The 25,625-nt window shown below is 35.8% G+C and overlaps 1 protein-coding gene across 2 annotated transcripts in view; it reads left to right on the top strand.

The window, feature by feature from the left end:
- Positions 1–24,042, top strand: part of LOC145673473 (uncharacterized) — a 44,118-nt gene extending 20,076 nt beyond the window's left edge. Inside the window, exons 1-2 of one of the 2 annotated variants that reach the window (XM_081743200.1) lie at positions 2,683–2,817; positions 22,366–24,042. In XM_081743200.1, the coding sequence (XP_081599326.1) occupies positions 2,806–2,817; positions 22,366–23,928 (1,575 nt within the window). In that variant the 5' untranslated portion in view covers positions 2,683–2,805 and the 3' untranslated portion in view covers positions 23,929–24,042. Of the gene's footprint in view, positions 1–2,682; positions 2,818–22,365 lie in introns of those variants that run through there. The other variant, XM_081743201.1, reaches the window with a different exon arrangement.
- The last annotated feature ends 1,583 nt before the right edge of the window (positions 24,043–25,625 follow it).

The raw sequence follows: 25,625 nt of genomic DNA, 5'->3' as shown, positions 1-25,625 counted from the left end.
CTTTTAGTAGACTTGTCCACCGCCCTCATTAGTATCCCAGCACGGGCCTGAGTGATACCAGTTCTATTGTTTGCAAAGGAATTCCAATGTTGATGCCCTGCGTTGAGATCCCCTGCTATCAGCACTCTTGGACCAAGGCGGCGTAAAATGTGGAGAGCTGTGAGATCTATTGGAGTTGATGGTTTCCTGTAAGCAGATACTATGTAAAGTTGATCACCCGAAGTGAGGAGTTTAAGTGCACTGATTTCCAGAGTGGTGAGTTGAGGAATTTGTATGACTTCGTATGGAAGATGCCTTTTTATGGGAATGGCTGTTCCTCCTTTAGCTGTGAGACAATCAGTTTTAAAGACAGAGTAGTTACGGAGTTTCTAGTTCATATTGGGTTTTTAGAAATGTTTCCTGTAATAGAACGATGTCTATATTATAATCTGTTAAAAGTTGCTGAAGTCCTAAAGTTTGAGCGTCCACTTTATTGGCGTTCCAATAGAGAATATTAATATGGCGTTGGAAGCGTTTAGTCACGTCCATTGTCTAATTTATCTGCTGCTAGTTCTGCAAATATGGTTATTTTGTCAAATTGATCTTTTGCTGTGTGTAGTTTTTGAATACCTGTCTTAAGTTTGCTGACGATGGAGCGTAAATTGAGATCTTTTTTAAGTTGGAGAAGGTCCTTTAAGGTTCTTCCAATGCCCGAATCTTTGTCTTCTGTCGATGGGTTGTTGTAGGTGATGCTAGATGCGAAGTATCTTGAAGTTTGGTGACGTTTCCAGGTGTTGGTTTTGGTAGTGGTGGATGAGTTTTGTCATCAACTTTCGGTGGTGAAGGCTTGATTTGTGACTGTGACTGCTTATTAGTGGTTCGAAGTTGAATTTCATTTTGGAATATAATGCAATCTATATAATTTGTGGAGTGGTCCCCTTGGCAGTTAACACATTCTGTTGGTTGATCTCTTTTCTTTGGACATTCTCCTGTAAGATGTGATCCAGTGCATTTCAGACATCTGGGAAGTGCATTGCAATTTTGTTTAGAATGGCCAAGCCTCTGACAGTTGTAACATTGTAAAAACTCATTTGGACGGTACGTTTCTACTGATATGCGGTAGCATAACAGAGCTTTTTCTTGATAAATGTTAGAAGAGTGTTCAGATTTGTGAGACTAACTAGGAAGATTGGCAGTGGTACTTTTTCAGTAGAAGTTTTTGTTTTCCTCCTGAGTTGTTTGACGTCTTGAATTTCATATCCTAGGTTGATCAGGTCTTCTTTGATATCATTGATTGGGGTGTCAATTGGTAATTTTCTAATGATGACTTTAAGAGCTTGGATTCTCTTTGATAATTCCTTAGCGTATTGAATTTGTTGCTGTTGACAAAACGCTTCTATTTTGTCATAAGCTTCAGTAGAGTTGCACGTAAATCAGATGGAGTCTGAAGTAATTGAAGCTTTAGGTTTAGCATGACAAGCATGACATTGAATGACAAGCATCTTGAAGTTTCCTGGTGAATTTAAATTGATCCGGTATGCCGTATACGTATAATCTTCTGAATTTCTTTGATCCTGAACTTGAGGTGAGTACTTGACAGGTTGATTGAGTAGGAGTGGCAGTTGCTTCATCGTCAAGTACTTCAAATTTATTCTGAAGTGGTATGTTCATTGAGTTGGCTTTAGTTGTCCTAGCTCTGAATGTTTTCCTAGCTGCGGGAGAGTCAAAGTCATTCATTTCAACGTTGGTTTCATCCTGCGAAAGACTGTGAAGTGAACTAAGTTGATCTTCCATTGAGAAATTTTGTTTCTTATTGCTAGTAGCAAGGTTTACACCTACATCAGTGGACATGTCTGGATTTTTCTTTGACGTGGCGCTTGAAAGGACCGGATGCTTGTAAAGAGCCATGTGTTCATCAAGGGTGTGGGGCTCTGAACAATACCCACACATAACATCACGTCCATTTACATTGAGACTGAGTAATGTAGGCTCACTGGTCAGTTCCAGCTGAAAAGGTGTAGCACCTGGGACTGGTGAAGTAACTTGTATTAGCGGGCGTTTCACGTCCATAGTCACGTATGAAAGGCGTTATATACCATCAGCGCTTCAATCACCGTCAGTTGATGTCCCGCAGGGTCTACTACGGCATAGTTGATGGCTTCACTTGTATCGTAGAACATCCTCCGAAGTAGTTCCTTCATTTTGGCGAAAAAAACTGTCACGAAATTCCTGAAAACATTGTTTTGCACTGTGCCCACGTGCCATATCAGTTTTAATCTACTCACGTTATTTGTATTTCCGAAATATTTGTTATGGCGTTTGCATTTTTCTCCTCTAATTTACGGCACTGCTGCTTTGACTGAATAGCGCAGTCCTTATCACTTACCACACTTCATCGTCTCACATTCCATTATCAGGTACGGAAATCTTATAATGTTGAGACACAGCCCTCTGACGTAAGAACAGTGTTGCTACTACCTTTATCCCACCTATGTATTATAGGTATAAACTGAATTGTTATATTTATATTTATTCAATTCTTTTCCCTACTTTCTGAGTTGTCCCCATTCACCACTAATTCGTACTCTTCAGCCTGAAAGTTAGTATTTCATGGAAAATGAAAAATAAATTGGACAGAAACTGTAAAAATGAAATGTACATACAGAATATGATTGTTGCAGCAATAATATAAGATTAGATGTTTATGTATCCTAGAAAGAGATATCCACTGTTTGCTTGAAAAACAATAATAGTGAATATTAAGTGACCGAAGAGAATGAGGTATAATTCGTCTAATGCGAAGTATATGGACATTAACTAGGAACGATGAGTACAGAGGTAAATATATATATTTATATGTAACTGTTAGCATACACTTAAACATCACTTAAACATCAACGAGATTTCTTATTGGCCAATAAGGATGAAATATTTTGGGACGGGGTTACTAGGACATGGTATATTATATAACAAGCTGATGCAACTGAAAATGATAAGCAAATTAAAAGTCTGTTCGGTATTCGTTTCAACTAGGCACATTCGTTTTAACGATGGGATCATTTCTTCTTCAATCTTCGCAGTATTTTGTAAGTAATTTTATTTTCTATAGTATCTGAGCTCGTTTATTGTGAATTGAGAATCATCACTTTCTTCAAACTTCATTTTTTGTCGAGTGCAAATGATATCTCGGGATACTCATGTCGCTGAGGTGATGGTCTTCAATTTACCCATATGCACATGATGTTCGTATGCATATATATTGTGTTATTATCCTCCTTCCACTACTAGGCACGAAATACCCGAAACATGACTTCTGATCTTCTTTCCCAATCTATTTTTTATTTTATTTTATTTTTCTTTTCACGTCAGTGTTCTCACGTGTCTTCTTATAGGAAACTTTCTCTCGAATTCTTCGCTTCATTTTTCCCAACAGAAAAACCACGGTTTCTTTAAATCAAAATAAGCCTTCATTTCTTATTTACAGTAGATGTGCTAGCGCCTGCTGCACCTTCCTTAGCTGTAGCTCGAGGGTTCTCTGCTGGCGTGTGTAAGGGAAAGTGGTCGAATTCCGCGCACTTAAGAAAAATCGTTATTTTTCCGCAGTTTTTTGTAAACATAACATAACTTTGCACAGCCATTGTTTGCTATGTAGGAGATAAGGTACACATGTAGTTTGAATAAAAGCTCACACGAGTACTCGATAATAGACAAAAAACCTGAACTACACATCTGCGCAGAATTACCCAACTAGGTGGGTAATACTGCGCGAAATATGGAATAATTCTGCGCGAAGCAAATGTAACTTACATGTTTAAAGCAAGGAAACATTTTCAAAAAATTACATATGTAGATACATGGATGGAGTGGGTTTTAATAAAGAACGACAAGGTGGGCTACAAGTTTTACTATATACTTTATTCTCTATTTGTTTTATAACAGAAACAATATTACATATTTTTGAGTGTACTGAATACATAAACATGCGATGATAAAGGAAAACAATGTCGTAAAGAACATTTTGGATTCGCAATAATGGAACTTATGATGCAAAGTTTGAGTTTAAACTCATGATATGAGGTACGCATTCACTAAACAAAAGCTCCTTTTAGAGAATATCATTATACTAAAATATGATAACAAAAGTACATGAAATAATTGTATATTCAATTATTTTAAAAGGTAATTATTATATACCTAAAAATATAATATTGTATCAGTAACATTAACTCTATAGCAAGTGCTAAGCTTATCGAGAGTTCTTATTGGCTTAAGGACACAGTAACCAATCGCTCATTTGCTTTTATCCCTTTTTATGCAAAAGCCACAGGTATAATTGTCTGTTGTGTCCCAAACGCTGCACTCTGTGTGCGACCAAAAACTACAAAGCACACAACGATACTATTCTTCATCGTCCATTCCAAATTCCCTGCACACAACACAAAGATCTTTAGAAAACATATACTAGAGATCATCAACATCATCAGAAAGCTAATGTTCATCTAAAGATAGATAATCTTCCCAATCGCCCATAGAGTTGACGTTGGTGCTTTTTCTGTAGTTTCTTCCTGGATTCATGTTTCTTTTTCTCCCTGTGTATACTTCCTTTTTTTTGTAGTTTTATCTATCTCCTTCACGCACCTCTTGTTTGATTTGTTCTTTTCTAATCGTTCCTTGATGGGAGTGGATGTTAAAATTTCTGACTGTTGCATTTTATTTGTGGTTATCTTGGGTGTACAACGGGCAACATAAATTCTTGAGGTACAAAATCCGTGAGATAGGCAACCCAACCAACGCCTGCTCCAAAATTAATTACGCCTGGTAGTAGCTAGCACAGCAGCGTGAAATTGCCCACAACTGTTAAAAGCACAAATCGTAAAAAGTGTTTTCGTACAGAAGTGGAGCGAAACGCTGACTCACGAAATGACAAAAGAGAGTCTTTGGATACTTGTACTCACACTACTTCTTGTTTATATGATACACACGTAAAAGTATACACAGCCACTTGAGAAAATATACGGATATCAGAGGCGCTAATGAGAAGATAATAGTCGGGGGACTTAGTTAATCTTATAATTAACCCAAATGAGGATTATATAAACAAGTTTACTTAGTTCAAATAACTATACATATCCGCGTATCAAATAATATACGGATAGATTATGCGGTACATATGGTAGGTTATATTTTTCCAACTAACTCAAAGTTTTGCGCTGAGTTTTGAAACTATTAACAATAGTCCTGCCTGCAAATCAATTAAAAGTATGGATGGATCATTTGGGGGGAAGAACCCAAGTCCCAATGAAAATTTTGGGGGTCTAACAGGACGTGAGCTCCTAAGTTCCGGCGCTACTGATTCATACGTAATACTACTTCGAAAGAAGAAATTGTTCATTTCATTATTCGTTAAATAATTTTTGAAAATGCTATTATCTGACCAGGATAGCAGTGCGGTTTTGGAGGGATGGCGCTGCTGTTGTGTTTACGTCAGTTCCTGGGCAAGCGCGGTAGGACAGGGGAGCGGAGAGTTTCACACTGCAGTGTATCCAACGGTTTTTAAAAGTTGCAGTTTAGATGTTATACATAGCCTAATCTGTTTACGCTTAAAAAGAAAGCCGTGAATTATATAGTTGTAGTGAACCATTCCTGCAGTAATGCAGATGTATTGTGAATAGTGATATATGAATGGAAATTACCAATTTAAGAACAACATAGCACAATTGACAATTCAGTGAGTTTCTATGTGTATTAAGCAGATTGTATAAAAATTGATTACGTTTTATTCGATTTCATTATAAAAGAGGAGCAACTGTAAAACGCAGGAATGACAATGTCAATGACTAAAAGGTTAATTTAAGGTTGATAGCTTAGAGATTTGCGAAATACTTTGTAAGTTTAAATCAAGTTAATGTTAAGACTCACGATTCTTGTGTTTAAGTGTATGTTTATCGGTTGACAAATAAATTATTTTCTCGAGTTTTGGCCAGGGAAGAATTCCACTCGAGACCTGTGAAAGTCCTCTCCATTGGTCCATTGGCTAGTGCATGTGCTTTTACTGTAATTGGTTCTGGGTTTGATTCCCAGTGAGAGACCAAAATTTAATTTTACAATCCTTCACTTTCATTAATCACCTGTGTCCTCTAGAATAAGCAACATAATCATAGAACATTAAAATAAAGAAATTTCATTTTTTAGAGAAGTGAATCCTGGGGGGGAGGTGCAGAAATTTTTCCTTAATTTTTTTAAAGATTTATGAGATTAGATAGCTTCCCTTTCGGGATTGATTTGTAAAATTTGATTCAGTGTATCCTTCCTTAAGGATCATTATAGAAAACCAGCCCTTTGGTAGAGTTCGAATAAAAATATTGATAAAACATCAGCGTATGGTAGTGTAAGCGTAAGTATAATTGCTTCAGTACGGTATATAATAAGTTCACAACTTTTATTTATGACGAAAGAAATTTCCCGTGAACTCCCTCTGAATTTCTCTCAGGTTCTAGCTATCATGTGACAAAAATTAAATCTACTAACTTCTTTCACACACAATATAATTTTGAAACTTGGGAGCCTAGTGGTATCTTTGTGTCTGTAGTATTCATAATGCTGATACGTTATTCTCTTGAACATCTTAATGGCATTTGTCGTTTGACTTCAGAAGACTGAATTTAGCCTGTAAGGACAAGTTGCCTATAGTTAAAACATATCAGATGTACGATCTTGTTTAATAAAGCCTGCCCCTCCACCTCCTCTATCTGAAAAGCCCTATATTGTTATTCACATATGAAATTCAAATAAAAAAGGCAATCGTCTTTATCCAGTTGTATTTTATTTCAAGTATAAGTATTAAAATGTGCTACGCATGGTTGCAAGAGGCTGTTTTTCTTAATACTGAACTTAGGTACCTAATATTAGGACCCATCTTCTTAATGAATTGATGTAAGAAGCGGCCGCGTGATTTACGACTATTATTTCGTCACTGATATCTATGAGCAATGGGACAACAACAGTGGAAGACAAACTTCGTTCTTCTCAAACTTGATACTTTGAAAAACTTATGAAAGTGGTTTCGTTATCCAAATAAATATTCACTCTAATCAGTTTCAGAAGTAGCATTAATCTTATAATAACGTAATGGCTGTAAGAGTTACCCTGAAAATGTATTTTTTAATTTTTTTTGGTAATTCAGGTTTTTTTTTCTGAATTTCACTGGAGTTATGAGGAACTTTAAATTATCAGGCACCCCACTTTAATCGCTCTCCCTTCACCCCCAATGCGACATTGGGTATATTTGCAGCTTAGTGCAGCTTAAAGGAACCATGATCGTGCATATTTGATTTCTAACTCGCTTGCTCATAACGATGCCCTCGAGACGAGACGAGATTTCAGGTTTTCTCGTCTCTTGTCGTAAATGTTTGTAAAAGTCTTGTCTCGAATCAAAATTTTCTCGTCTCGTTTTGTAAATTTAAATAAAAGTCTACCTTCTCCTCGTAAGTGAAAAAAGAACTTCAGGCATTTTTGGACATTCATATTTGTAATTGCAATAATAGCAATAGGACTTACACTACCACTTGGCTTTCAAGACACACAGCCTGTGAGTTTTTAGAGGAGCTAACTACTGGAAACAATACATTTTTGAATCACTATAATATATAAAATATTATATAAAAATGGATTTAACTATGTATGCCTGATCATCACAGCCAAATTGCAAAGTCAAATGAAATTACTTTTGGTGTAAAGTTAGGCCTTAATCCAAACTGGGATGTTACGATATCACTTTCATTATAATAATATCTTAAGGGGTTAGTGGGAATCCGAATTTTTGCGGGAAAAAATGAGTATATCATAAGCCGTTAATCTTACAGAGCTTAAATTCAGTATATTAACTCTCTGTTGAAAATGAACACAACGTCTCATAGCATTTTTTAAAATTTTTCTTTATGTGCGGGGGCAAAATTGGAAGTGGGTTGGTTTGTAAAAATAATTGAAAATTATCGATATTAGATGAGAAACAAATTCACAAACAAATTCAGAAACAGAAACCATGTGCTTTCTACTATAATAATTGCTGCAGCTTATGTTTATTATATGGAGCGCTTAGGGCACAGGACAATCAAGCAATTAAAGTTGTGAGAAAAATAGACATAAAATTTGTAATGTATGCTTAATTACACGGAAATTTAAAGTTTGGACAGTACGTTGGTCTACTTACCTAGATTTGGAACTTTCAAATTTCATGCGTTTTTCTATTGAAAAATACTGATAATTCAACACGGAAATAATTGTACCATAATAATATAATTGAAATTCATCGAAATTTGTCCCATGACAAACATTTTACCATTTTATATCGTAAAGGTCAGATCCACCGTTATTGTAACCGGTGCTTGAGCGAGTGGACGTAAAATTTCAAACTCCGATTAGTTAAAATTTCACAACATGGTTTTATTATTACAAGTATAAACTCTTCAGTCAGTAGAGAAGAGGCTGTGTATCATGGGTCAGAGTTGATAACGATGTGTTTTGGTACGTGGTAGGTCGGACCGTGTCGGTGGGTAGTGGGTCAGAGTGGACCATGGTGGGTGGTGGGTCCGAGTGGGTCAGAGTGGATTACTGTTGGTGGAGGATCATGGTGGGTGGTGGGTCAAGTTTTCATTGACCCACGCCATCGCTGCCTCAGATAGTTCAGTGCTCGTGGTCCCGTGTTCAATTCCCGGTGGGAGATCCTTTGAAATTTTATATCTTCCATGTATCTGTGTTCGTGTCCCTGTCGTTCAAAGTTACTGGAAATAGCTTAAAACGAGTATTACTAAGTATAATAAAGACAAGTTACGGAGATACTTTCGGTGAATCAGAAAAGAAAGTGGTCTGAGTAGAGATGCAAGGGCTCGGAAAAAAACCGGCTTTTTTGAAAAAAACTCGGTTTTTTCTGCTTCGCTTTTTTGCTTCGGAAATTTTGTGCTTTTTTCAAAATTCTGCTTTAAAATAATAAACCAGATTTTGTTTCGCTTCTCTATAACACAAAAAGTCATTTAATTAGTGGTTGATGCCGATAATAATATAAAACCTCGAAAATAAACCATGAATTTCGAAAAGATATTTCAAACAGTTTTACTTCTCAACATATTTATATCATGAATTCAAAAGGATTAACCAATGTTTATAATAAGATTTTTTTAACCTGCTATATACAAAAGTAAGCAGGGTTGGCAAGAACCATGGTTGTTTTTGAAAATGCCAAAAACCCGTTTTTGGGGGGGGGGGAGTTTAAACTAGTTTTTTTTGTTTAACTACGTTTTTTGATTTAGATATTTTGCTTTATGTATTTATATTAGGTACTGACAGAAATAAGTTTGTTTCGCCTTGGTGTTTTTATGCAACAACGGGGTTATGCTGGAAGAGATCACATAAGCTGAAAGAAGTCCGGTCAGTAAATTTCTTAAATTGAGAAACTCCCGCCCTAGCCATCGGGAAAATCCTGTCATTACTCTAAATGTAAAACAATAACGGAAAAATCCTGTTATTGCTTTGCATGTAAAATTTAAAGGTCAACGTATCATAATCAGTACGCTAAAACTGAGGTATTAAATTACAAATTTAGTACTACATATCATTGAAAGTACAATCCAAGCTAATATTGGAAGCTACGTAGGCAATCGATAAATTTTGCCAATTTATATGAATATATTTAAGCAACCTTGGCTTCTGCAAGCGTTCAGGCATGCAGAAATATACAATTTAGTTTCGTTTCGTATGTTCAGGCTTAACATCCTTACGTAATACAGAGCTTATCAAGGAGAAGACTTTCGCTTAAAGTTACATCCGAACCGCTACTTTGTTTACGCATGAAAGGAGGGTTGTGGTTCGACCGAGGATTGAACAAGGGACACCTTGATTAAAGGTGAAAAGGAAATAAAACTAATGCAGATGGTTTGATGTGGGGAAACGTCACCATGAAGTTCATACAATTCGCGTTTTTCGTTCTTTTTATTTTTTTGGTTTAAACCAGTTGTTTATTTTTTTAAAAATCAGCTGGTGGAAACCAGTCAACCCTAAAAGTAAATACTTCTTTTAAAAAATACACAAATAAGTAGCAAAATTCTATGTAGTATTTTTACTTCAAAATATTCCATACCCTCTTTTTGGAACAAAATAAAATTAAAATAAAACATAAGAAAAATACTTAGATTTATATGATACACTTAAAGGCTGCACGTCTAGAGCTTTTGGTTTTGTATATTCTTGAAATTCTACAGTTTTATATAAGCACCATCACGGTTTACTGAGTCCTCAAGTTTTTTGTATTTTTAACAAGAGGGATTCAACATATGAAAGGTGTGAGGTAAGAACATGGTAACCCACAATTTTACTGTTTTAAGAAATTAGAAATTTTCTGCTGCACAATTTATTTTGAAAGTCGGAAAGCTGATTTTTCACATAAGACAGGATTAAATGAAGAGGTATGCGTTGCTGTCTATCTGGTGCTGCATAACTCAGCAATTGAAAATTTGTTAGTTACCATGTTCTTGACTCACACCCTTCATATCATTATGGAACTCTCCCCACCCCACTACCACAAAAAAAAAAAAAAGACTACGGAGTATATTTAAGTTAAGATAAATACAACTGCACAACAAACATGACTGAGTGGAGCTTTTGCGCTTCTATCGGGAAGTCCAGGATTCAACCCAGCATTCGACCATTCTGACAAAGCTTTTCTTCATTCAATCTGTGAATGTAGAAATAGTGCGTGTACTGTGAGTTGGCCGACTTCCTTTCTTATTGTTTTTAAATCGTTATTATTACTAATTACCAGCAGTGACGGTTTTGCGAAGGTTAGGTGGGAGGTCTTTCGGACTGAAGCCTGTTCCCCAAAATTACGGAATGTCTAAAAGAAACGAAATATCTATTAGTTATGCCTTTACTCTCAAACTTTAAGCTCCCGTCAAGTAAAAATTACGAATGTTTAGAAAAACTAAACATTAGTAAGAAAAAAACTCTCCTAAAATACTTTTCTAAATCCGCCACTGATTATCAGTATAAAATGATCTTCAAGGTTGTATCCGGAAGATTATCGCTAAATATATAAACGAAACGAAATACTGTATTAGTTATGCCTGTACTCATAAACTTCAAGCTCCTCCCAAATAAAATTAGGACATTTTAGAAAAGGAAACAATCAGAGAAACCCGTCCCAAAGTACGTTTCTAAATCCGCTACTGATTATTTGTATAAATTGGTATTTAAGGCTGTATCCGGAAAATTATTGCTAAATCGTTGCACAGCTACAGTATAACAGAAATGTGGAAATACGGTTAGACGGATATATTGAAAAACGTACGCTTTGACGGATATATAGAAAAACGTAAGTTTAACTTTTGCGCTAGAAGCTAGAGTACTAAGCTCTTAGAAATGAAACACAGATGACAAACTGAAATGATCCCGAGAAGGAAAAAATGTCGAAAATTCAAAAGTTAAAATAGAGTTAAATAGGCTCTAAAATTGCCCTCAAATATTACATTCTTCATGTTAGCTTTAATTCGTAAAACATGTGCTCCACCCATCTTGATAGTGAATTTTAGAGCTAAATATGGCATTTAGGTCATGGAATTCTTATCTAACTATAAAATATACTATAAGAAAGCTATTTAGATAGAAAAATCATGAAAATGAAAAAAGCCAAAATTCTTGTTTTTTTTTTCAAAAAAGCCGGCTTTTTATGTGAAAAAACCATCGATTCAAAAAAGCCGGCTTTTTTGCATCTCTAGGTCTGTGGCACTATATGTATATTTTTGTTTTTTAATTTAAATTTGAAGTCTCTCGACTATAGTAATTTATCATGACAGAAATCAGTGTGTTTCGTCATTATCGTAAACGTGTGCAATTTGTTTCATAAACGAGCGATTTTTTGACTCTTTCTTAACAGAGCAGTCTTAGGGTAGTGGCGTGAGCATTCGTTTTGTGATTCAGGGGTCCCGGGTTCGATTCTTGCTGCGGTAAGTTGTTTTCATGAACTACAATATTCATACTTGCGATGTGTAATAAAATGAAAAATACTCAATTTCTTTCGGTCTTACAAGTTAGAGTGGGGACGGCTTTCTTCACAGGTGAAATACGAGCAAACTAACGTCACATGTCTGTCTACAACCTTTCTTCGTAGTGTGGTGCGAAACGTGTTTAGCAAACAATTCATGAATACGACCCCTAAGCGTCATGCTTAGGACCTAGTATGAGTCATAAATGTGTCTAAAACGATATTGTTTCCGAGCAATTATTCCGAAAGTCTTTCACTATTACTCCTACTGCTAGAAATAATATTTTCGTTCGCCATTTCCAACACCTTCGATATATCCGTTCAACCAAAATTTGTAAACAGGAACTATTCATTCTTATATTGGTATGTATATTTTGTTAAAATATCAATATAACGCATACATAATCCAAGGCCTTTCAGCCGAAGAAAGCTTGTTACTATGTATCGTGAAGAAGACAAATCCTACTTTATTTCTGTTTCGGCATCCGAATTTTCGATATTAATATTATACAGGAGATGACATCTTCTTTCTCCCCTCTCGTTTCCTTCAGGACACTAATCGCTCTTATCCTTTCTCTATCACTATCTCTTATCCTTTCTTTTTCTTTTCCTATCAACTTCAGTACACTTACTTACATTGCAATAAGACGTAATATTGAGGTCTTAAATTTTCAGTAATAATAATAATAATAATAAAATTAGGCCAAACTTGCAGATAATTCGGGATTTCGGGAGGGTGTCTGGACCTCCAGGACGCACCTCTGCAACTACCAAAATTTTAAACTAAGGCGTTCCACTGAAGTTTCATGTAGAAATTATTCTACTGTACGTTTTGAGGAAGATAACTGTAATAAAAATAACTAAATATCACTGAACAGTAAGGTATATAATGAACTAACTTTTAGGATATGCAGAAGTAATTATAAAAGCTTTGCTACAAAAATACCTACACAGACCATAATTCAATGAGCTCCGAAATACAAAGTAACAAAATAGCGTATAAGATTCAGTTTACAAAGCAATTGTTACTTAAAGAATGAACATACACTATTTCGAGAATTGAGATGAAACGAGAAATGTTTACGGTACTATTCGTCCCGTATCGATTTCCATCTCCAAAGCGAGACGATAATTTGAGTTAGCCTTGTCCCGTCTTTAAATATAAAATGTTAACTCTCGTCTCAATTTTGTTTGTTTTGTTTCAGAAACGAGATGAGAAATTCCTCTTCTCGTGAGCAACACTAATCAAAACCGAAATATTCTTGCCAAATGTTTCTTGTTGTAATGTTATGTCCTGAGCGATAATAAGCTCCTAACTTTTAATCTTCTATGATATAATAATAATTATTATTAGTTTGTTACTATTATTATTATTACTATTTTTATTCCTGAAGATTTGATAGTTCAAATATTGAAACATCAGAGTATTAAAATATCAGAAGAAAATAAAATGTGTGTCATCGCCGATCAATCCCCATCAAAAATTCTAAAGTAAAAAGATGTACTGGTCGTTCGTGGATCCGATTTGATTCGACTACCTTTAGTTTACTGGTCGAGCGCCTTGACCACTTAACCACGATTACTACGTATAAATAGCAATTGATTTGTTTTTAGTTTGTTTACGAGTATAATACACGCGCCGTATTTGATTCAAAATAATGGAGTTTTGTATTTTGTTTTTAAAAAATCTGTAATGTTGATAATTTAGTGAATACAGTGATACAATACCCTCCGAGTCAATTACATATTCCTGTGTTTTGTCAATCAATCTGACTATTAACAAGCTACTGTTTTGAACGAACAGAAAAGGCTATTTATTTAGGAGAGCCGGAAGAGGTAACAATTTAGATGAGTGGTTAGGGTTGTGGTTAGTGTTGTAAGGTTGCTGCTCTACGTCTACTTCGAATAGTCATTTGTACGAGTTCCTCCCTTCTTTTGCTCTACTATTTTTCCAATTGTAAAAGCGTGCTCTTAAGTTATACATTTGCGCATTGAAAATGGTTAGCTTTACGTTTACAACTGAAGCAATATTACTTATATTTTAGTGAACTACATTTTCTCTTTCATGCTTTTTTCAAGCTTTTGACTTTCTCCATCGCAATTTTAAGCAGAAAAGATTTGATGTATACATGATTCATTAAAGCCTAATCCCTTCTGAGCAGCGAAAAATGCATGAACCGGTTTATGGTGCATAAGGTAGGATTCAAATTTGTATTCGATCTTTATTTGACATTTAGTTAGTAGTCCTACTGAAAATCAAATCAGAGGCCGGCCTATAGAAAATACGCCTTTTAGTCACTTGGTCATCAATGGGTATATATTTATCTCAAACGACTTTTGCCCTATATATTAATACTTATGTGATATCGATTCCTTGCTTTTGTTAGATTGTACAGTGTGTCCAAGAAGTCCTCCTAAGAATTAGTATCAAAGAAAACTGTCAATGTAATTTTAGTTGTGGTTGGTAACACTGTTTCCATGATCACGGAAAACACTCTCTGATGTTCCTACTTTGAAGCATTGTCTGTTATTCTCGTTCAATATTTCGTGAGCTTTTCAGTTGTGAAGTCATGGCTGGATTAGTGGTTGTAGTCAGTAGCGTACAGGAATTTATTTCGGGAGGGGTCCAAACTCAAGATGAGGGTATTTTATATTAAAATTCCTAAAATTAGGCTAAATTTATACAAAAGTCGAAATTTCGAGGGTCCGGACCTACAGGACCCACCCCCTGCGTATGTCCCTGGTTGTAGACATACAGTTCAGGAATGATTAGTGACATAAAATGGCACAAATAGTGACTGCATATAGAAATTGCTTGGGCAAGGTACCACTTTGTAAAGCAATCCTGCTTGATTTGAAAAAAGAAAAAACGTGCGTTTGTTTTATTTTCTGTCAAAGACAGGCCTCGCAATGGACATAATAAGATGTGTGACAAGACATATGCTACTGTCATTCAGTCAATTGCCATGTCTCCAACTAAATCGCTTCGAAAAAAAAAAGACTGTATATACCGCATTCAGCAATGGAAAGGATTGTTAAAAAGGATTTGCATATGACATTGGATTACCAGACAACGATATGAAATAGCGTGTTGCAGCTTGCCGTGTTTTGTTGACACAATTTGCAAATGGTGTGTCTCGTTCACGAGTTGCAATATTTTCAGATAAACGTGCGATATATCGCAATTCTCACAGGAGTCTGATCTTGTAGTTTAAGAAAACTCCTCATTATGTGCAGAAGTGGAACGAAGCTCGCATCGTGTTATGAGCCGAGATGATATGATATTTGTTCCGGCTATATATTTTTTTTTTATCAACATGTGAACGTACATTCTTATTTACACTTGTTGGAAACGTGATTAATATCTCAAGTACAAGAGATGATAATTATGCATAGCATGTGGGTACAGCAGGGTGGGGATTCAGCCCATTTTGCATAATTTCCAGGCTGTTGGAGTAGACGTGGTTCATAAACATCTTCATTCGCATTGAAATGGTCCTCTAGAATCTCGGATCTTATAACATCAGGCAACTTGTTGTGACGAATAATCAATTTACATGTCCCTCATCGTCGGTATAGGAAGACGAAGAATGGATAACAGTATGAAGGAAGCTTTTCTTACAATAACACCTCAGATGCTCCGAAAATATTAAGGACATAAAGACACATACATGTGTGTGTACAGCAGGATGGTGCATATGCAGATTCTTGGATACATAGTTCGTATATGTAAATATTCAACTATATATGTACCAAATAAATAAGCTAAAATTACACTGGTGGATCTAGGTACCCCATGTCCTGGATGATGGAATGATGAGAACAGTGCAGTTCCTTTCGAAAGTTACGTCACTGATGCTCTAAGTTTTTTTTTTTTTTTAGTTAAAGAACGTTGAGATTCTCATTAAGTTGTGCAATCTTTGTGTCCTTGTCACCAGGCCCGTATTTACATATTGTGCTCCCCTGCGGTCTAAACAATTTGCCCCCTCCCGCACAACCTTATGTAGCAAATAAGGGAACAGTCCGTGATTTTGCAAATACACCATTTCTTGTTGAGTTCCAGTTTAGGTTTTAAAAGTCACAAAAGTTACAACGTAATTTTAAATGTCCTAATTCTCTCAATCAGGCCCGCAACCAGCCACAGAGTTTTGGGAGGGCATGAATAAGTTAGGGGGCTAAGTCATTAAAAATTCTCTTACAAATATCTAAATTGTGTTTTTTGTATTAATGATGGCATTTTGTATTGAAGTGTGGGGGGACACGTAACCTTTAAGGTGACCAGGCCTCCCTAGCCCCCTCTAGTTGCAGGCCTCCTCTCAATGATGATTATGTTGTGGTGTTTAGCCCAAAGATAGGTGTTTGACCCGAAGGTCCGTGGGCAACGTGAACCCATGGTAGTTTGCAATTGCCTTTCATGAGATGATGATGACATACTAAGGAGGGACCTACAGTTCAACTTGGTATCCGAACCACTTGTATCGCCACCGGAAACCGAACCCAGGACACCGAGTTACAAGGCAACGAGCTTAATCACTCATCCATTGAGCTGAGCAGAGATATAGGGGGGCAAATTCCCCATAAGAATAGCATGGGGGGAAGGACCAATATTAGAGTTAAATTCATAGTTTTTGGGGTCACTGAAGTGAATAGTGACAATTTTAATTTAATTTAACTTCAACGTCATACTCCACTCCTGAGGGAGGGAGCGAAACATGGGCGGATCCAGGACGAGCTTCTGGGGGAAGCACAGGGACGGCACTAAGGGTGGGCAGGGGTGGGCGATCGCCCACCCAATGAATGGCCTTGCCCACCCATCCGCCCACTCCAACAGAAGTAGAATAATGAAGGTGACATCCTGTACTTCAAAAGCAATCCGTATTACTATCGATTGTAATGTAATAGGTTCTAGGACCCTGTTTAACTCTGCAATGAACAATGATTTTATTTACAAATTAATTCCAGATACAGCTGAACGTCAATTTACACTGGAATAAGCAGTCTTCACCATAAAAGTGAACATTTCCTCTCATTTGAGAAAATTCAACCACTTGCACGTCATTATGGATGTGATGTCGATAGTGTAGAGTAGTGATGAGCGCAAGAGTCTTGGTCTTGCAGTTTTTGCGCAAGAGTCTTGCATGCAAGACCAAGACCAAGACTAAGACCAGGAATCCCGATGCAAGACCAAGACCAAAACCAGGAATCCCGATGCAAGACCAAGACCAAGTCCAAGGGATACAAGAGCAAGACCAAAACCAAGACTATACCTGCTAGACCAAGACCAAAATCAGGACTCTTGCGCAAGAGTCTTGCACAAGTACCGGCACTACCGTACTTTATTTTTTTTATAGAATGTAAAAAGAAGGGGGAAAATCATTACATCTTCTACTTGAATTTATTGGCTTCAGTAAAACTGCTGCTGAAGTGAATGTATTCCAGTAGTTTATGCAAGCCCTGTGAGTCGATCTGCCCCTGTAGCATATAGCTACAGTATGTCGTTTTCTGCATTGGTTGTTCGCATTTCCTGTATACATTACTCGTTTTCAAGCCACACATGTGTCATATTGAACCATGTGAGCTTTTTTGGTAGACAACACCGTGTGCATGGGTTTTCTCGGGGTTTTTCCGTTTCCTCCTACCTTTTTTTCATGCCACCATTTCAGTTATTTCTCATCATCAGCTATTCTACCATTATTGGCAGCTTGCTTTCTGCAACTGAGAAGCTTCGATGTACGGTGGCCCTTAGGTAGTCTCTTCGTCTTGACGTATCAATTTTCTGTTTTAATACCTTCCTTCAACTACAATCTCCTTCGCTCTCTCCCTCTCTTTCCTTCCACCATACCCTCTAGCACGTCCCTCAAATATAGTTCCTCCTCATTCAATATCCCAACCAGTTCTTCTTCCTCCTCTTAATATCTAAAATTCTTTTTTTCTTCCCCTACTGCTAATATTTCTAACACCTCATTCGTTTTCCATTCAACCCAGCTAATTCTCTCCTTTTTTCTACATGCCCATGTTTCGAAAACCTGCAATTTTTTAATCGCTTTTGCGTAATGCCAATGCTTCTGCCCCATAGAGTACATATTGGAATCAGTAAAGCAAAATCTCGATATTTAAATGGAAGTTCGTTTAATACAAAGATTAGCTAATCGTGGTTGAAAAGAAAAAATCTGACGCCTTTAGAGTGTAAAAATAATTTTGCAATTCATGGTATTTAAATAATCTGTGCCGTCTTGATTTTCTTTCGTGCGTTTCAGGGCTAGACTCTCCAGTTTGGGAACTAGTGGAGTATTAGATCTGTTTAAAAAAACTTTAAAAAATTACGAAACGTTGTAATTTATCTTGTAAGTAGTGAAGCGTGGGGACCCATTGAAAAAAATAAAGGTCATCGCCTATGTTGTACACTATCATCATACACGAAGGTAAACTATATTACATTTAGAAACATACATTGTATTTTTGTTACTATTGGCGTATTGTAGAATTTATCCAGAATAAAATTTACCTACGAAAAGCATAAGATTTCTTAAAAGCAAGACTTGCAAGACTCTTGCAGCAAGACCAAGACCAAGACTGGGTGTGCAAGTCCAAGACCAAGACCAAGACCAAGGGTTCCAGCGCAAGACCAAGACCAAGACCACCCTGGTCTTGGTCTTGGTCTTGCATTTGCTCATTACTAGTGTAGAGGTGGAAATGAAACTTCTTCCGAAAGTTTTGAAACGTTATGAGGAGGAAAAGCAATGCAAAATTACCTCCATTTCTCAGTTTACTGAAGTGATGGATGGTTTCAAATTTGCTTTTCATGAAATTCACAAATTAGCCGTAATTGCTGTCACCATTCCTGTATCTAGTTCACCATGTGAACGTTCTTTCTCGTGTCTTAGACGGGTTAAAACATATCTAAGAAATCGAATGGCAAACTGTCGCCTAAACGATCTTTGTTTCCTTTCAGTAGAAAGAAAACTTGTAATGAATATTGCTGTAGAGAATGCGGTAAAATCATTAGATGTTGGACATAACAATCAACGCAATGTACTCCATTATTGTAAGCTTATTAGTACCATGTGGTCAGCCCTTCATAGTTTAAAATACATTCTTATTTCTGTGGATCGTGATGAAGTTTTGTTAATTGCTATTTACTTCTTTATCCAATTTATAATTTTTATTTTTTTCAACTTGAGTTTCAATTTCAAAGATTTCTGTCTAAGGCAGCGTTTCCCAACCGGTGTGCCGCGAATGGACCGCTGGTGTGCCGCGAGGAAATCGAAACAAAATTATTAGTTCTGTAGCAACCAAATTGCAAGACATAGGAAAAATGTATATTTTTGTATTTGACAATACTATGAATTTCTACTATAGAAAAATTACTGTAATTGTAATATATTATTCTACATCTATTACTGTGTACCAGACAGTATTTCGGTTCGTACACATTTCCACAGTTAGCTGCTATGTTACGCTTCAATTGAGAGTCATACTACCGTGAATTGGAAGCACTTGTACGATAGGCGTCAAGTGAACGTTCATAGAACACTCATTCGCACGTGAATGATAGAACAACATTTTGTTCAACAGGTGTGTTTTGACTTCGACGCATCGCAAACTGCGTGATTGCAACAATATACACCGGTTTTGGTTAAAACAGCAAAGTTAAAAGTACAAGACATTTGTTTGTTATTTAGTGATCTTCGTTCTTAGTGAAAGGTTGGATACAGTTTTCGAAAAAGAAAGCGTATTTTTAAAAATCTGAGTCCTATATTTCATTGCAATTGTTTTTTTATTTTAAAATTAGAACAAAAAAATAAGGTTAATGAATTAGCATAGGGGAAAACCAGTAATCGAGCATTCATCTCTGTGAGAAGGATATCGGTAAACACAGAAAAAAAAATACCATGGTATTTTATATTTGCAAATAAAATAATAATATCTATGAGTGTGCCGCGAGAATTCAAGTTACACCCGTAGTGTGCCGCAAGTTGAAAAAGGTTGGGAAACGCTGGTCTAAGGTATGATCAAACAATTATGCTGTCGAATTTCCCTATTCTTTTAGTAACATACATAGATTTTTGTTGTTGCATATAGAGATCAAATCAAAAAATCTAATGTGCACAAGTTAAGGATATACGAGAGAAAATATAAATTATTTATATTTTTTGTTTCTTGCTTTTTTGTAATCAATACTTCAGAGATAAAAATGTTTGCAATAGCCTATTTTATTATTGTTTTACTTTACTTACTTATTGTGTATTTTATGATATTAACGAAAGGTAGAGTATTATCTGTTAGTCTGTGTTGTTTGAACCTTCTTTTATTTCTATACATTTATGTGCATTCTTGGAGGGAGAGAAAGTAAAGCTGTTTTGAACTTCATCGAACACACAGTAAACAACGTTATTATTGTTTTAAAAAACTGGAAGTAGAGGTATTGTGTCTGCCACGCTGAATTCGGTAAGTCGAGAGTATAGCCACGAACTCCCGCAGCCCATCCTAAGTCCTGCATTTCTCAGACCCACCAGGCGAATGTCGGAATTGTACCTTCTATAAGGCCAAGACTACTTCCACATCCTCCACATCCTTGTCCCACCTCCATTTCGGTCTGAGCCTTAGCTAACTAAAGAGTTTAAAGATTGAAAATTATTGTCCAAAAATGTCTACATTGCCTAATTCTTATTTTCATTGTCCGCCCACCCAGCAACTAGGTCCCCCTCTATCCGCCCACCCCATCAAACGTTTCTGGCGCCGTCCCTGGGGAAGCAGTAGATTGTAATACTGCTACTTAGAGCTACTTTTAAGAGCTCTAAACTCTGAAATGGGTTTTATTTATATATAACATAACAAAGTCTCTTCTTCTGGGGGCCCGATCGCCCCCTGGATCCGCTCCTGGAGCGAGATTTTAAAAGTAATGGAAAACGACAGATATTAGTGTTGAATTTATAGTTTTCGAGATCGCTGAGTTTAATAGTATCAGTTTTCATGATGTTCAAGTTCATCCTCACCCATTGGGTTGGAGGTGGGAGAGGATGACTTTTTAAAAATAATCAGATAGTAACTACTGTAATTAGAGTGGGCAACGTGAACCCATCTAGCTATCTAGTTAGTAACTACTGTAATTAGAGTGAATTAAATACATTAACATATTTTCTCACGCTTATACGGGACTCTGTGGGTTGCTAGTTTTAAATATTACTTTATTGTAAATATTTTTAAAAATCCAACATTTTGCCACCTCCTAAATTCTGTCGCTCTGTGCTCGAGCACAGAATAGCACTTACCTAAATACAAGCCTTCATATGATTGAGATGATGTGGGCAACTTAATTTTTAACTCATTAAAGGGAAACTTGGTAATAGGGTGCAGTGTTGAGTTGTTGAGTTGATTTTGAGTTTAACGTCCCGTTCAGCAGCGGGGCTATATGAGACGTGGACCTACTGATTAACGTGGAATCCGAACCACATGAGCTCCCGCCGGGAATCGAACCCGGGTCTCCCACGCCAAAGGCGCGTACGCTAACCGCTTAGAGGGTGCAGTGTGTTCCATGCTGGGTATCAATATAAACATTAATTTCTGACGACCATACGGTCTATTACAAAGCTAATACAAAACTGGAACTTAAAAAATACCACCTAGATAACATCAGGTTGTCTCTAATGCTTCAAACTTTTCCTCGCTGCTTAGAATTAAAATCGATCATGAACGAGGCTATGACTTACTCTCAATTTTAACAAATAAATTTCAGGATAAATTTGTAAATGTTCTTTGATTTTTATGAAATACAGCGTTTATTTTGCTTTGAACTTAAGATGTAATGTTACTGTTTGAAATTGAAATTGATCAGAATCAAATGATATGATTTAATTTTTTTTAAAAAATGACTAACTATGTATTTTTGAAAAATTACTAGATTTTAATGAAAGATGATATTAGCTTTCTTATAGGCTCTTCAACAGAGCTTGTTATTTGGGTTTGATAACAGTCAAGAACAAAGGGGTTCAATCTATCTCGAACTTCAAGTACGTGTTTCAGGGTAGCTTTTTAAAAGTCTAAATATCATGAAACATAGTGCGTACTTCCTAAGGATTTTTCCCACTGATTAGAATTGAAATTTGTCAAGGGTAAAAGAAAGAAAACCTCCAACTTAAAGAGAAAGTTGCATCTTTCCATGGTGCATACTACTGTTACTGAATATATGCATAGAAATTGGGTTTTAACTAATTACTGTATAAGCAGATATGAACTAAATCTATAGAGAATTGAAAATTTCAATAATCAGAGGTAATACTACATCTACTAATTTAAATTTTGTAATGTTATCTCTGCAACTAAAATTATAACTTTTGAAACTTCTTTACTTTCAGAATAGAGTATCGCAAATAATGGTTGAGGGTAAATATGTCCCAAGTCTCTATTGCTGTACATTGAGGGCAACTCTTTCCTTTTCACGATGTCTCAAAATATCGGATGACAAAGACCTGAATGAAGAATGCTTATTGGATTGGTTACCAGGACATGTTATTTCTGATTTGATGGAAGCCCATGTCATACAGAATCTTTTCATACGAGTGTACTGGGATGCGGAGAATAGTAAAACTGCATTAAATTTGAAGCTTTTGTTCACTCCCAGGGTGAGAAGAGGAATTATTTTTTATAACCCAAGAGATTTCCCATCTTTGTTTAATAGGTGCAAGAAAATAGAAGAATTAACATTGATACAAACGAATGAAATAGATGCTGTCACAACTTTTCCTAAAATTGCTAGTTTCTTAAATCAAACGTGCGTTATTCGAGTCATACGGTTTATGTGCTATGATACTTTTGTTGTGAATAATATTGAGCTCCGATACTTTCTCAGACAAAAATTGCTGAAGAATTACGGAACCTATTACGTCAGTCCGCAAGATCTGTATGATAATTACTTGTGTGGAAAAATAGCAACAGTAGGATTTCACTTCGGTGTACATACCCACCACACAGTGGAGCTGTATTTAAATCACATTGATCTAATGGTTGCAGATATAGAACTAATTCTCCTGGCTTGTCCTAAAATTTGTATTCTTCGAAACACAAAGCTTCTAGCTGGTCTTTATAGTTTGTATAATTGCTTGGGATTTTCTGGATTTCTTCAAAAGTATGAACTGAGAAATCTTGACATGAACTATTACTACGACAGTAGAGTACTGATAAATGAAGCTAGCGTATGTAGTGCAGTGACAACAGCTGTTACGCTCTGTCCGAAAATTTTCATGATTAATATTACTTTTGATTTGTGTGGACACGTACCAACAGGAAACCCTTTCATGTCTCTATGTCAACTTGACCATGTGGAAACAATTTCCTTTGGAGGTGTTAGATTACCTCAATCTGTCTTTCATGTTATACAGAAATTGCTCATCAGACACGGAAGATCAATCAAGTCCTTAGAACTAACTGGTTTTAAGCAAGTCGATGTAAACCACTTACTCTGTTTATGTCCTCGCTTAGAGAGTTTGAAGCTGCATGTGGAAGATGACGACACTGATCGGGATAAAGATTTTGATTCAGAGGCCATCCAAACTCTCAAATACTTCTATGCTTATGGGCTAAATGATAATTACTGTTCACTTGTGAAGAATGTATTGTTTTGTAAAAATTTACGTGTGATCTTTATTGATCGAGTTGACATCATAGCCGATCTTCTTGACAAAGTTACTGAATTAAATTATTGGCCTAAATTGTGTGTTTTCATGGCAAGAAAATGTGATACATTAAAAGTTTCAAATGTGATTAATTTGCTAAAATCAGAGAATAAATTAGAAGAAATCTGTATAGAAAAATGTAAAAATATTGGAATAGATGAAAGCACTGAAATTAAGAATTTTATAAGAAAGTCAAATCTTCCCACTATTTTTAAATGCATAATTTCAGAAACCGAAAATGAATGAATGTGAAATATAACGAACTAATAATATTCTTTTTCTTGTGTGAGAACGAAAAAAAGTTTCTGACAACCAAGGAGATTGCAGATTATATTGAATAAATAAAGTTGATGAAATGTTTACCTATAATTTATTTTATTAAATGTTCTGGGCTTATGTCCATCCAATCACTTAATTAATCTTCAAAAGAGATTATCCCATAGATTGTGCTGTCACACATTTCTTAAGTAGCCTATGTACAATCACTAGTAGTAATAGGAACGTTGTTTATATGTTCTTTTGCCAAAAACTATTGAATAAATAGGCAGATTGGAACATAATTTGTCTAATGTATACATAGAATTACATTCTTTAATGTCAGTTGAGTTGAGTTGATTTTGAGTTTAACGTTCCATTCAGCAACGAGGCTATACGAGACGTGGACCTACTAATTAACTTGGAATCCAAACCACGAGTTCCCGCTGGAAATCGAACCTTGGTCTCCCATGCCGAAGGCGCGTGCGCTAACCACTTTTTATATATAAAAAAGATCAGCCGATCATATCTCGTTTCCTGAGCACCCGAGTTTCCTCGTATACAAGGTTCCTTTAACCTTTACCAAATTCGAGTGGGGCACGAACACATACATATCCAGGCCAGTTAAAATTCCAAAGGCTCTCCCTCCGAGAATCGTACCCCAAAGGCGGACAAGCTAACCACTAGACCAGCGAGCAGGGCTAACTTAGCCACGAAGGAGTTCATTCTTTAATGTAAAACAGCACTTAGTTAAATTAAGTACTACTAAATATTGACGATTATTTATTTCTTTATTTATAAGAGAAATATTAGATAGTTGATAGTCTCAGATTAGAATGGAAATTATATCAGAAAACGACCAATGACAGATAAGTCTATAGATTAAAGACGTTCAGTAATCAGGCTTAGACAGTAAACTCGTGTTTGCCAGACACAGAACTGAATAAAAGGAATAATTTCGATGCCCTAAATTAAATTTTCAATCCTCGAAGATATCTATTGAGAAAACCCTATCCTATGTGTGGACTATAAACAAGTGTTACATACACAGAAACTGGATATAGAATTGTAGAAACTAGTTTTAGAAATTGTCCAGAAATGGAAAGGTTAATACAAAATGGGGAAGGATGGTGTCTACTGATCCAAATCTTCATTATTCATCACATATTTATATATATACATATGTTGACAAAATTTTATACTTCATACGATGTATATTTAAAGTTTTAATATGAATATCAATTGTACTTGTTCATTTTGCTCCAACATGACATATTTAGGTCTTAAAATTAGCTTATAATTAGATAATTGATAAATACCAAGAGAGTTATTCATTCTACCCTAAACATTATATCACAGTTGATAATTTTATTGAGGCATGGAAAGTTAAAACAGTTCTATTATCTTTTTTTTTTTTTTTTTACATCTCAAAAAAGAGCTGGAAGGAATACTATTCAAAACACACTATGTGTTCAAAAAATATTAGAAAGAGTTTTTTTTTTAATTTTCAAATATTATTAGCGTTTAACGTAAAAAAAAATTATCAAAGATCATGCATATACCAATCGAAAAATTTCACTGAGTGGAGCAAACTGATATGCGTCAATGTAAATGCTAATGTGTAGGTTTCGAGAAGATTGAGAGGAACAAGTTATTTTGTGAACCTAAAAATTTGTGTTGAATGAGAA

This window comes from Thermobia domestica, chromosome 16 (assembly GCF_964235325.1).
Source record: "Thermobia domestica chromosome 16, izTheDome1.hap1.1, whole genome shotgun sequence".
In the NCBI taxonomy this organism is placed as follows: Eukaryota; Metazoa; Arthropoda; class Insecta; order Zygentoma; family Lepismatidae; genus Thermobia; species Thermobia domestica.
Note: the sequence above shows the minus strand (reverse complement) of the source record. Positions and strands in the feature narration are given on the sequence as shown.